Below are 12,276 nucleotides of genomic sequence, written 5' to 3'. Positions count from 1 at the left end.
AGAATAAAGTCAGTTAATTCAGGTTAATTTTACAACGGGACACTTGTTTCCTCATTGCTCACTTGGGGACCAGAAGAAAGTTGAATTCCACTTCATTTCTTCTGAAAGTGCAAATTCACTCCTCAGCTGGATGGCTTTTCACTAGTGAACAAGGGATAAACACTGAATTTTAACACTGATCACCACCTTGCTCTAAGTGTGACAGAGCAAACAAAAATTATTGCAGAAGACAGCAAAACCTTCTTGGGAAGCATTAACTTCTGTCTACACGGACACTGTGGAAACTCTCACCAGAACTGTGTGATATTTGTCAAGTGCTTGGCATGTGAGCCATGTATAAAGGCGTTCTGACTGCACCTACCCCTTCAACAGAGAGCACTGCCTGCCCCACTGAGACTGCCTGGTAATGCACCACCCATCACTGAGCTGGACCTGCCTTCCAGGGCTCCACTGGGGCTAGGTGGCGACTGCCACTGGGCAAGCTGCCAGGGAAAGTCTTCAGGTGCTGTGCCAGCCAGGGCATGCTGTTTCACCCAGTTGTTAATCTAGGCTGGACAGCCACCCAAGGAACTCTGATTTCCCAGGCAACTCCTAGGAGCAGCCAGTACTAATGAAAGCATCTCCTCTGCCTCCACCAAACTGGAAGCGTGCACTGGAAGCAGTCTGCAAACACAAGCTATGAAAATTAAGTGTTACCCTATCATCTGACCTTACAGCACAGTAAGATCACTGAGCTTCACCAGTTCTCCAGCCTTAAGAGACCCTAGATTTGCTCATTAGCAACAAAGATTTTCCATCTATTGCCGTTTTTACCCTGCTTCAGTTGCAATCAGAGACTATTTCCTCAAGACACTGGTGGAAAAGATCCATTAGTGGACTTTGTTCTAAAGGTGATCCAGATGGGAGAACAGACCTTAATCCTGACAATTTGCATAGTAAGATATTTTAAAACATCTATGGTGATCTTTTCCATTTTGCAAATTATACTGGCTCTTCTTCCGGCATCATCAGTTTTCAAAAAAGTAACTTCATGCAAAGAGAACTCTGAAAAAAGTATTTGCCTTTTGGTTTTGTCTAAATGGTTAAGGCAGTACTACTTATTCATCTTGGATAGTTATCAGAAGCGTTGCAGTTTACATCAAGACTCATATATACAACTGTAAATACAATCCTACCCACTAGGCACAGCACAGATTCCAATCACATGACATAACAAATAACTGGTTCTCTAAGATGACTTTAAAAACCTGGTATTGCAACTACTCAGAATAACAACACAGGAGCTTGCCTAGATTTTATCAGCATCTTTAGGAAAAAGAATACTGAAACATAAGTAGTGTTTCTTCCAGCTGTCACTTGTGTGTGGATGATGTTATTTTTACTGCTACAAGATGAAAGGTCCCTTAAATACTGCAAAAGCAACACAAGTCAGGCTCATGTTCTCTCTCTTCTAAGGATTAAAAAAAGTTTACTATTCACCAAACTGTAGCTGTAATTCTTTGCTATACACTCCAACTGACTGTAAAATCTGAACAGCATTTAACATTAATTTTACCGAGCACAGTATTTCCGTGCTTCAGTATGCAGAATGCATCTTTTTTTTTTCCTGTGTGTTGGAAAACCATAAATCTAGACATTAGCTTTACATCTTCTGCCAAGATTTACATCTTAATTCCCACATGTCTGTGCATTTAATTATATGAAGGCATTATTTTGCTAGACACACTCAGTCCTGAAAGCAAAATCAAGTCCTACAGTGCAGCTGAAATTTCAACTGGTTATGCCACAAGATACTTCCTCACTATTATCTAAGTTCAACTTAGTTCTTCAAGCCCACCAAAGCTCTGTCGACCCTTCCCAGAAAAAAAAAGTTGATCAGTGTCACCTAATGTGAAGAGAGAAGTTTGCAGACAATCCATCCCAAGAAGCCTGCTAAACGGAGGACATTATTGGGATACAAATGGTTATAAGCATCGATTATTTAGCCCCTACTATCTAAGCACAAGTACCATGCTCAGACTTCATGGGATTATCAACATCCAGAAACTGCATACTTTAAAGGAATTTCTAGGATTTTCTGCCTGTTGAAACAAGAAAGCTTTAGATAGCATACTCCTACTCATACATAATATAAACTAAGAAGTATTTTAAAATCAGTGCTTTCTCTTATTCTAAAGCAAAGGACCAGACACAAATACGAAAATATCGAATTCCTCATGTGGTTTTACCACTGAAAAACAACAACTAGAACATGAAGAGGGAGATTCACAGCACTTTGCGTGAGATGTATTAGGTCAACTTCGAAAGCAGAAGGCAGAAGCATCCAGATGTTTATCAGCCCTTACCTCTTCAGGTTACCTACCTTAGGTTCTACATACAATTAAGAGAAGCTCGACAAGACCAGGCTCCATACCATCCCGTTGCAGTTTTGCAATACCCACATCGGTTCTCTCCTTCCCACCCACAGGAGTCCACATGCTGCCTGCCTGCCTCTTGTCACACAGCCCCAGCCACCTGACACAAACAGTGCCTGTGCTTTCTGAAGTTACCCACTATCAGCCTAGATAAGCTGTGGGCAGTGGAAAACCTGCCACAGACAAGACAAAACATCCAAGCAAAGACAACTGAGCTGCAAACAGAAACCAAGAACTTGTACATGCTGCCATTCCCCTCTAAGTCAGGTGCAAAGGAAACCTTACACGGAGACCATGCCTTGCACCACATTACCAATGAACTTACAGCACACTCAGGGCAACTTCTCTTTGCTGACACTGTGCTTGCTCAGGCCCACTGGTGTCAGCAGTAATGGAAAGCATAAAACAGAAATACACACACCAGAGGCAGCCAACACCAGAGCAAAGAGTGATGGCAGCTGCTGCCACAGCTCTGTAACCAGCAGCAGTGGCATGAGGTGAGGTTTTCAGAGAGCTTCCTCGCTCTAAGCAGATTGAAGATAACAATGGAGGATCCCTGGCATCTGGTTCAGTTCTGTCCTTTTTCATCCCATCAGCAGAGAGGCAGATATATCTGCTAATTGTCCTTTAAACACCTGCTTGTAGCGAGCATTCCAGGGCCAGGGATAGTCTGAAAGTACAGACACAGAAGTGACAAAAACCTAAGTTCAAGAAAAGTAAACAAAACCAAGAAACAACATTATTTTTGCTGGTTTTGTGTTCTTTTTCTACCCATCCACTTCTCCAAAGTAGTGTGGGACCCAAAGACACTAAGGTGAACTATATATACTATATACTTGTCTATATGTATTTGTCACGGCCCTTGTCACTCCTTCCCCTTCCCAATTATTTCCTCCTGTTCAATAGCACAGCCCATCCATTTCTCCCCCCAACATTAGGCTCAGGTTAACCAAGGACACAATTTCTTGTTAAGTAGATGGCCCATGACATCAGACTTTTGCAGGCTTGTACGCATCAGCACAGGCCACACGGAGCTCAGGACTGAGGTAGCACTGCACCCACCATGCCAGCCTGCTCTCTGCAGACCCAGACTGCTACATGCAAAGCGTTCTGAAATGCTGCTAACCTGTTCTTGTCAACAAAGAGGGCAGCTGAGGAAAGGTCCCTTTGGTAGATCATACAAATTCCCTTCATTTGGGAGGACATAGCCCAGCCACTCAGTCCAAGAGCTGATGCTGTGCACAGTCGAAAGACCAAACCCAAACCCCCAAGTCAGACCAGCTGGACTCCTACTGCATGCTAAAGCCTTCAGCGGTGGTCAGCCAGGGATGGACTGGTGCAGGAGGATGGCCTTGGGTACCAGCAGCCCTGCTCTGACAGCTGCTGCTCCGCTGAAAAGCAGCGCTTTACAATGTAGAGGAAACCACAGGAAGGTGATGAAAAACCCTTGTTACTCCTAAGCACGTCTGTGTCCTTCAAGACCAGGAGAACTTGCAAAGCTCAGTGATCCTTCCTGGGTAACCAGCTCAAAAGAGGCACTTGGCAGATGGGCAATCTGGGCTCAGAGACATACGAGTCAGTTGTATCTAGTCATCTGCCTTTCCCACCTCCTGGTTTTATTCTGAGCAAGAGGAAGGGGAAGGTAGAGATGGAAGACAAAAAACAGCGTAAATCTCAGATTTCCATGAACCTCCACTGCCCTCCAAGTCACAGAGGCAAAGGCAGCTCCACTGGTGCCCTTCCTTCCCCAGACTGCAGTACTGTGGAAGCAATGCCCACTCCAGGCCACAAGCAGTTCATGAGTAACTCAGGATGACCAGTAAGAGCAGTGCTGTCCAGCCTTCCTCAGAACAAGCCACCTCAAATATTTCCCTTTGAAACTCAAGGGAAGGATGTTTTCTGTATGCATTTTTCTTAGCAGGTGCCACAGAAGTTGAATGCTATGATTTTAAACCTAAGTGCATTCTCCCTTCTGTATTTTATCCTGTATGGCTAGATTTGGCAGTTTGTTTGAAATACAAACTTTTCAAGCCTAAGAACTTGGTGGTTTATTCCACTTTCTTTTTTTAATGATGCTAACACTTGTAGCTATTTAATGCTATTCATCTTGCATTTTTTATTATTAATTAAAAATGGAATCCACCTAGAAGACAGAGGTAAAATACCAACACTCAAGACAGAATGCATTTTTATATAACCTTACAACAATTACTTACGACAAGTTTCCCTGAAACATTGATCCATTTGAAATCTGACATCTCTGTTTCTTCTGAAGCACTAAAGTCCATACAGTAATTTCAATTTACAATGCTGCAGAGTACCAGCACCTCTGAACTTCTGATACAAAGACTGCATTGTCCCAGGAGCAAGGAAAGCAAGCTGATGCAACTGAGGGGTAATACTATTTTTGTTACATCTGCCTACTACCACAAGACAAGTCAGATGACATTCAACACTATACCTGGATGCAATCAAACCCAAGCCACTAGAAAAACCCCATAAGCTTTGCTAACTTGTACTTCCCAAACTGCAGGGAACTCTCATGAGCATCCACCTTCACAGAAAGGTGTTTAACCGAATGTCAATACATTCCAGAAAGCAAAAATATTAGATACAAAACCTGAATACCTGGGAAGCCCTGCTACAAAAAGTTAATCTATTTCCATCATGGTTCATTTCAGAGGAAAGTTGGCAAGGATTTAGACTTATCCTTGACTGCTGACTACCCAGACATTACAGCATCATGAGTGCTGGGAAATCTACAGTAAAACTGACTGACTAAAGACTTTTTTTTAATTAGCATTATATATTTCCTTGGGATGCGAATGTCTTTGATAAAGACATTGGGATTAAAAAAAAAATGAGGGAAGAAAAAAAAAGCAAATATGCACTACCAGCACAGGGATTACTGTAAAGCCCGTCATCCTTTTCAGCAATATCTGACCTGAAAGTAATTGCAACAGATGCTCCAACAGAACTGTCCTGGCAGGAAATAATTATAGCATCAAATAGCAATAAAGTCATTACATATCTTGGGGTCTCAACAGAGCGAGACTAAAACCAGTGGAAGCAAAGTCACTTTTTTCTTGAAAAAAAAGCATTTAAATACAGCCCAACAGGGAGAAGTGGGAAGTTCAGAACCAACAGCACTTTCTTCCTCTTAAGAGAAAGTGCAGGTAGAAGCCCTGGCTAATCCTCTGTTGCTATCCGAAGTATTAAGCTGTCCGTATCACCACTGTGCAATTCCTACGTTAGTATTTTCACTGCTGCTATAGGAAGCACATCTGTAAGGGCGGTATCTCTCCGAACCCTTACGTTTCCCACAGAGGGTTTATAGAAAAAAAGTGTTTCAAGGAGCAACACGTAATGAACTTTCAACTCTGCCCTCCTTAGGCACGCGAGTATTTTGTTCCATGAACAGTCGCACCGGCTTGGTTGTGCCAGTGACAAGAATTCCTGCGGGACTGCCCGGTCGGAGGGGAGCGCGGGCAACCTGACCCGCTCTGTGAGTTACGGAGCCGCTCTGCAGTCGCCAACCCACGCTCACACACCCCTCCCCGAGATACTCCTTCATCCAAGCTCCACGAAAGCCTCGAGCAGTCTTTTTCAAGTCACATATCATGGTAACTTGGCCGCTGAGTTTTTAGTTACTTCTCCTGCTCCTCGTGCTACCCAGCAAAGTAAGAAGTTGCCTTTATCCAGAGACTTCCAGATCCATCCTCCAGACAGGCTGTAAGCATCCCCAGCGCTACCCGACTGAACCCAGCCACACTGCCAGCGCCCTGCAAGGCAGACACACACGCCGGTTCCCAGAAGTTTGGGGCAAACAACCAACCTGAAACACACGCCGCCACTACCATCACTACCACCCCCGCCGCCCTGCCCGTCCTTCGCCACGCCTCGCCTGCAGCAGCAAGGGCAGCGCGCCGGGCTCCCCGTCCCGCACACCGACTCCCCGGCAGCGACGACCGCGACACGCCGGGGAAGTCGCGACACGGGACATGCCCGCAGCTGGGGCAGCCCGGGACGGATCCCTCACCTGGGGGCAGCTGCAAGTTGGCCGGCAACTGGAAGGTGGCCGTGGGCGGCCCCTTGGGCGCCACCGGCCGCGGGACGCCGGGAGCGGCCCCCCGCGCCACCGGGGTCCCCGCGGGCGCGGCCACCGGGCGCGGCGGGGCGGCAGCGGGCGCGGGGCCGCCGGGCACAGCGGCGGCGGGGCTGCCCCGGTCGGGCGCCGAGCCCGCGGCTGGGGCGCAGGCGGCCGCCTGCTCCGGGTGCCCGCCGGGCATCAGCCTGACGGGAGCCGCCGAGGTGCTCATGGAGGCGGAGGCGGCGAGGGGACGGGGGGCGGCCGCGTCGCGCAGAGCCCCGCGGCGCCCCGCAGCATCGCGGGCGGGGGGCGCTCAGGCGCTGCCCCGGCCGGCGACTCGCCCGCGGAAACACATGGCAGCGCCGCTCCTCCGGCTCCCGGGCGCCGCGCACGTGGGCCCGGCCGGCCCGGCCTCCCCTGCCGCCGGCGGGAGGGAGCGGAGGGGAGGGGAAGGGAGGAGGGAAGAAGGGCGGTCCCACGCCGCCAGCGCGTCCTACTGCGGCGGCGCCCGGCTTGGCCCCACCGCCCCTTTGAGCCCGCCCGTGTTTATGGAGCCATGCGGACCCCGGCGCCTCTGCCGTGTTGAACGTGGCGGCAGCGCAGAGCCCGGGTGGCCGGAGGGGAACGCGCCCGGAGCCCCGGGATGGGGGTGATGCGTGGGCGGCCGCGGCAGAGCTACTCCTCCCGCCGTACCAGCCTCCGGCCCGCCTACCTGCGCCAGAGCACCCCTGGCTGTACCTGGGCTGCAGGTGTCCTTGGGGCTTCCATTCAAAACAAAAGCAGCTCCGGCAAGTGTGAGACTTCGTCGTGTCGTGATAGGAGCTTGCTGAGGGGCCGAGACGGCGAAAGCAGCACGGACCTGTAAGGATGCAGGGGACAAAGTTGTCCGGTTTGACCTTCATGCCCGGGACTCCACTTGAAGAAAGGCTAAGAGAGGACGTGAAACCTTGTAAAGCAAGTGTAATCCGACACAATACACACAACAGAGCTCTAAAAACAAATTTCAGAATATAACAAAGTTTTTCCACGTGTGATAGGGAGCTCGCCATGACCTTCAGTAATGCTGCTTGGAGGTCGTTGTATATCAGCCAAGTTTGGGCTAAATTTCAATACATTCTGAAGCATGTTTTTGCACGTGCTTTATTTTACCCATAAAATTTAAGGGGTATTGCTTATATCTGCCCAAGTTGAGCACAACATAAGTAATTACAAAATCCAGGACCTCTTGTTTGGTTCATTAAAGTGGTACAAAAAACCACAAAGTCCAAAAAATATTAGGAGAAAAAAAAAAATCACTCTTGTATTAAACTTCCCTCACAACTATGTTTTTCAGGTAGAAATGTAGACAAGAAAGGGAAACGCTCTGCTTTTTGACTATTTTGAGTAACAACCTTGCTGATTCCACAGCATTACTGCTTTATACTGCTGTCAGCAGCAACAGAAACAGAGAAGAGAAACTGCTCACCAGTTGCCATGCCTATCCTATGCCAGAACAAATCAGCCCAAAATCTCAAAGAGGTGGCAGCAGCAAGGATCACAGTTTCCAAGTGTCAGAGCAAGCTCAGAAGATGGTGAGAAAGGAGAGGTGGTAACGCAAGAATGAGCATCCTCTGTACCTTTTACAGGTCGGCCAACTCTGACCAAATTACATCACTTCTTACTCATATGAAATTGTGCTACAGACACAAAGTAACAACCAGAGTACAGTGAGTTACCTCCTACATGCCAAAGGATGCACAGAGACCAGGAGACCGGGATGCTTCAGTTTCAGCAAAGACCAGCAGTGACTGATGGCAGAAGGAAAGACGATGCAAAGCAAGGCATCATGTCTATTGTTCTTGGACTTCAGGAAGAGTGGAGTTGGCTTCTTACTTAAAGCCAAGCTTTTATCTTCTTGCAGCCATTGAACTTTTGAGGGAGTCTCTGAGACCCCCATGCAAATGTTCAGGAGTGAAAGCGGATCTCAAAGAGGCAAAAAGAAACAGCTGAAGACAACAGAAATGTATACACTAAAGCTGCAAAGCACAGCAGTGTGTGAAAATAGGAAGTAAAAAATACAGCATAGTGAGAGAAAGAAATACATGAATCAAGGAGCAAAGGAAGCCATATGAAATGCACCACAAGAAAAGGCATAGCACAATTATAATAAAGAGAAAAAAAAAATCTATAGTCCAGTGAACAAAGCCCAGAAGATTTAGAAACATGCATATCTTTAAAAAAAAATAAAAAGCTAAAGTGTCCTCTCCAAACAAAGCAGAGGCACCCATCATTCTATGAAACTGCACAGGAAATAACAGGAGTCCTGGAAGAGTCCTTTTTCCACACTGGAAAATGTGTTATCATAGCAACCCAGTATGCAGTCTTTATTAACAAAGTTAAGAAAAATGCAAAAAGTCATTCAGAATAAAAAGGAAAAAATAATCTGGAACTTGAAAGCTATTTTTCATAACTGAACAGGTTTCAGCATGTAAGGAAAGTTACTTTTGTCATTACCTGGAGTTTTGGGCTTTTTAAAAACCTCTATTCTCTTGGGTAAATACGAACATGAAAAAAAACCCCATGCACTGAAAGACTCTGAATTAAGTCATCATTCTTGTCTACATGCTTTTTTACCCCAAGACATTGTCCAGGGGATAGTGCTAAGTGTGGTAACTACTTTTCAAAGCCAGCTGAAGATACATCTAACTGTTCCTTCCATGACCACCTGGCCTTGGCAAACTGACCTGTTCCACTACTTCAAATAACCCATGAATGGGCTCATCTGACGTTCGTATAGAAGTACCTTCTTTACCTTCCAGGCATAGGAAAGCATTACAGCAAACAGCAGCTCAGATTTCCTTCCCAGGAGCTATTAGGTTATGTAGGTACTGCTCTGCATAACCTGTGTCCAACAGCTGAGACCTGCACAGTGTGCACTGAATCAGTCTGTGCTGTTCTAAGCTTTCTGAAGGCTTTCAAATAGCATATTTAAAACACAAACCACCCTCCATAAAGCTACCCACCCTCCAAAATTTTTGTCCACACAGCAGGCCTTAACTCTTCTGGAGACAGATCTTTTTAAGTCCATACATCTTAAGTCAGTTTCACACACAACAATGGTTTCAGCTTCCTATAACTCTGTAAAATCTATCTAATATGCTTTAAGTGTTTTTAATCTGTCCATGATCCTTTGTTTCCTCTTAGTTGGAAATGCAGGAATAGAATACATGACCAAAAAGACTAAGTAAGTGAATAAGAGTTGTAACTGTGTATTTATTTACTAATGAAAACAACCAAGTGAAATCACAGATAACTATTTAATATCAGCAGTAACCACACCTGCATTTTGGTTGCAATTTGAGTAGAGTTTTTTGTTTGTTTGTTTATAGTCAGAGTTACAGTCTGCCCTGTTTTTTCTGTCTTGATTGATGATTTTTTTTAGGGAGGTGCCTCTTTCTTTCAGATATTCAGATCACAATGTATATACAGATTTTCTTAAGTCAAAGTCTTTGTTCCATGAGGTACAGTACCCTGCAGCTTTAAAACCTTATAAAACATTCAAAGTACAACAGGAAGGTATAATAAAAGAATTGGGCATATATGTTTATCCTGTTATAAGACATAAGGCTTTGTTGACTATACTGAGCTACTAATAGCAAGAGAGCTAACACTGAGACATGTGAAAGTCCCAGCAGAGGAATTCCTGTCTGGCTGTACACCTGCAGTGCCAGCTGATTTGAGGAACCCCAACCTACATCACAGAATCATAGAACCCCAACCTACATCACAGAATCATAGAAACATTTATGTTGGAAAAGACCACCAAGATCATCAAGTCCAACCATTAACCCTGCACTGCCAAGTCAATCACTAAACTGTATCCCTCATACCACACATACAGGTTGTTTCAGTACCTCCAGAGATTGTGACTTAACCACTTCCCTGGGCAGCCTGTTCCAATGCTCAACAGCCCTTTCAGTGAAGAAATTTTTCCTTATCTCCAATCTAAACCTCCCCTGGCACAATTTGAGGCCATTCCCTCTTGTCCTATCGCTTGTTACTTGGGAGAAGAGATCAACTTTCACTTGGCTACACCCTCCTTTCAGGTAGTTGTAGAGAGAGATAAGGGCATCCCTCACCCTCCTCTTCTCCAAACTAAACACTCCCAACTCCCATAGCCGTTCCCCAAACAACTTGTGCTCCAGATCCTTCCCCAGGTCCGTTGCCCTTCTCTGGACATGCTCCAGCACCTCAATGTCCTTCTTGTTGTGAGGGGTCCAGAACTGGACACAGGATACGAGGTGTGGCCTCACCAGTGCTGAGTACAGGGGGACAATCCCTGCCCTGGTCCTGCTGGCCACGGTATTGCTGATACAGGCCAGGGTGCCACTGGCCTTCTTGGCCACCTGGGCATGGCTGGCTCATGTTCAGCTGGAAGTGATCTGATGAGGTGAGAAGGTCTGGAAAGCACACACACCTCACAAGCTTGGCTCTAAATGAGAAAGGTAGATCAGAAAAACTAAGTGAACAAAGGAAAAAAGAAGGGAGGAATGGGCATGAGCAATAGACATTAATAGAAAATATACAGTAACAGCAAACAGGTACAGTAAAAATGCCTCTACAAAAGAGATCCACAGTTTTAAAGCTTAGCCATTGGGCACAAATATATTCTCAACAGAACACAAGAGAGTAAAACCAATTGATCTCAGACTCAACATTTTAAGAATTACAGAACTATACTATGAAGTTATACTGGATACCACTTGCTACAGTAAAACTCGCTAAAAGAAAGGAGTTTTATCACTGAAGCTGCAGTGGCCTATAATAATACAGCATTATGTAAAGTGACGTTGCTATTTTATTTATTTATTAATATTGCTTATGAATAATGTACAGCATTGCAACACTTAGTAAATGAAACAGAACACAAATAAGATCTTTACTGGACTCATAGTACCACTGAGCAGTAATTATCCTATTTGCAAAAAATACAATAAAATAAAGGAGAAAAAACAATTCTGACAGATTTTACATATCCTGTACCACCACTAACCCAGACCAATCATCAGCTTCTGGAAAACATGTCAGTAATTTTTTTGTGGCAAATATATGTGCAAGGAAAAAAATAGATAAATATATGCCTCTTTACATAGCACAAACATTGGGAGTAGCACAACTCTAGCTCCATCATGTTTCAGGAAAACTACAAAACTCAGCTTAGAGAGAAACAAGTTCATTTAGCAACTCTGTGCACTCTGGACCATTACTGCCTCTTAGAGCTTCAAAAACATTATGCTGTCATAATTTTTCTGTGACTTTAAATCTTTTTCCCTTATCTGCTTCTGTAACTTATATTTCAATATCTTTTGCATTAAAAAACAAAATGTTTAGTGCCACAGATTTCCAATTGTGATGCTCCAATCTATTTAGTTACATTCCACAGCAAAAACAGTGCAGCTAAATATTCTAAAGCATTTCAAAACAGTGCAAACAGGCATAATCAGATTTATAAATCAGACAAAGGCCTATTAAAAGACCCCTGGCAACCAAGAGTGGAGTTACTAAAGGGGCTAAATAGAGCTGCATCCCCTTCCCATCACTTAACACCGGCCACAGTAAGGCTGAGCAAAAGCTGTAACACAGGCTACACCAGTAAAATCTAAAATCCAACTGCAGACAAATTAAAACTGGTGTTGGTGGTCCCCCACCTCCTTAAAACAGAGACTGGAATTTCATTGAGGCATATAGGATATCTTCCTGTTCTTTCACACTGTGCCCTAATATAAAACAAAC

General features: G+C 45.1%; 1 protein-coding gene across 8 annotated transcripts in view; it reads right to left on the bottom strand.

Annotated features, from left to right (window-relative positions):
• TAF4B (TATA-box binding protein associated factor 4b) overlaps positions 1 to 12,276 on the bottom strand; it is a 113,068-nt gene that overhangs the window by 87,283 nt on the left and 13,509 nt on the right. For 2 of the 8 annotated variants that reach the window (XM_032123984.1, XM_032123992.1), the window contains 2 exons: positions 8,220 to 8,466; positions 7,243 to 7,363 (listed from right to left, as the gene is read on the bottom strand). Coding sequence is in view for 2 of the 8 variants with exons in the window: in XM_032123967.1 (XP_031979858.1) it covers positions 6,454 to 6,733 (280 nt within the window). In the remaining 6 variants the exon portion in view is untranslated. Of the gene's footprint in view, positions 1 to 6,453; positions 6,798 to 7,242; positions 7,402 to 8,219; positions 8,467 to 12,276 lie in introns of those variants that run through there. The other 6 variants (XR_004243019.1, XR_004243020.1, XM_032123999.1 and 3 more) reach the window with 5 other exon arrangements.

Source organism: Corvus moneduloides, chromosome 1, assembly GCF_009650955.1.
Source record: "Corvus moneduloides isolate bCorMon1 chromosome 1, bCorMon1.pri, whole genome shotgun sequence".
In the NCBI taxonomy this organism is placed as follows: domain Eukaryota; kingdom Metazoa; phylum Chordata; class Aves; order Passeriformes; family Corvidae; genus Corvus; species Corvus moneduloides.
The sequence above is the reverse complement of the archived record's forward strand: the minus strand, read 5'-3'. Positions and strand labels throughout refer to the sequence as shown.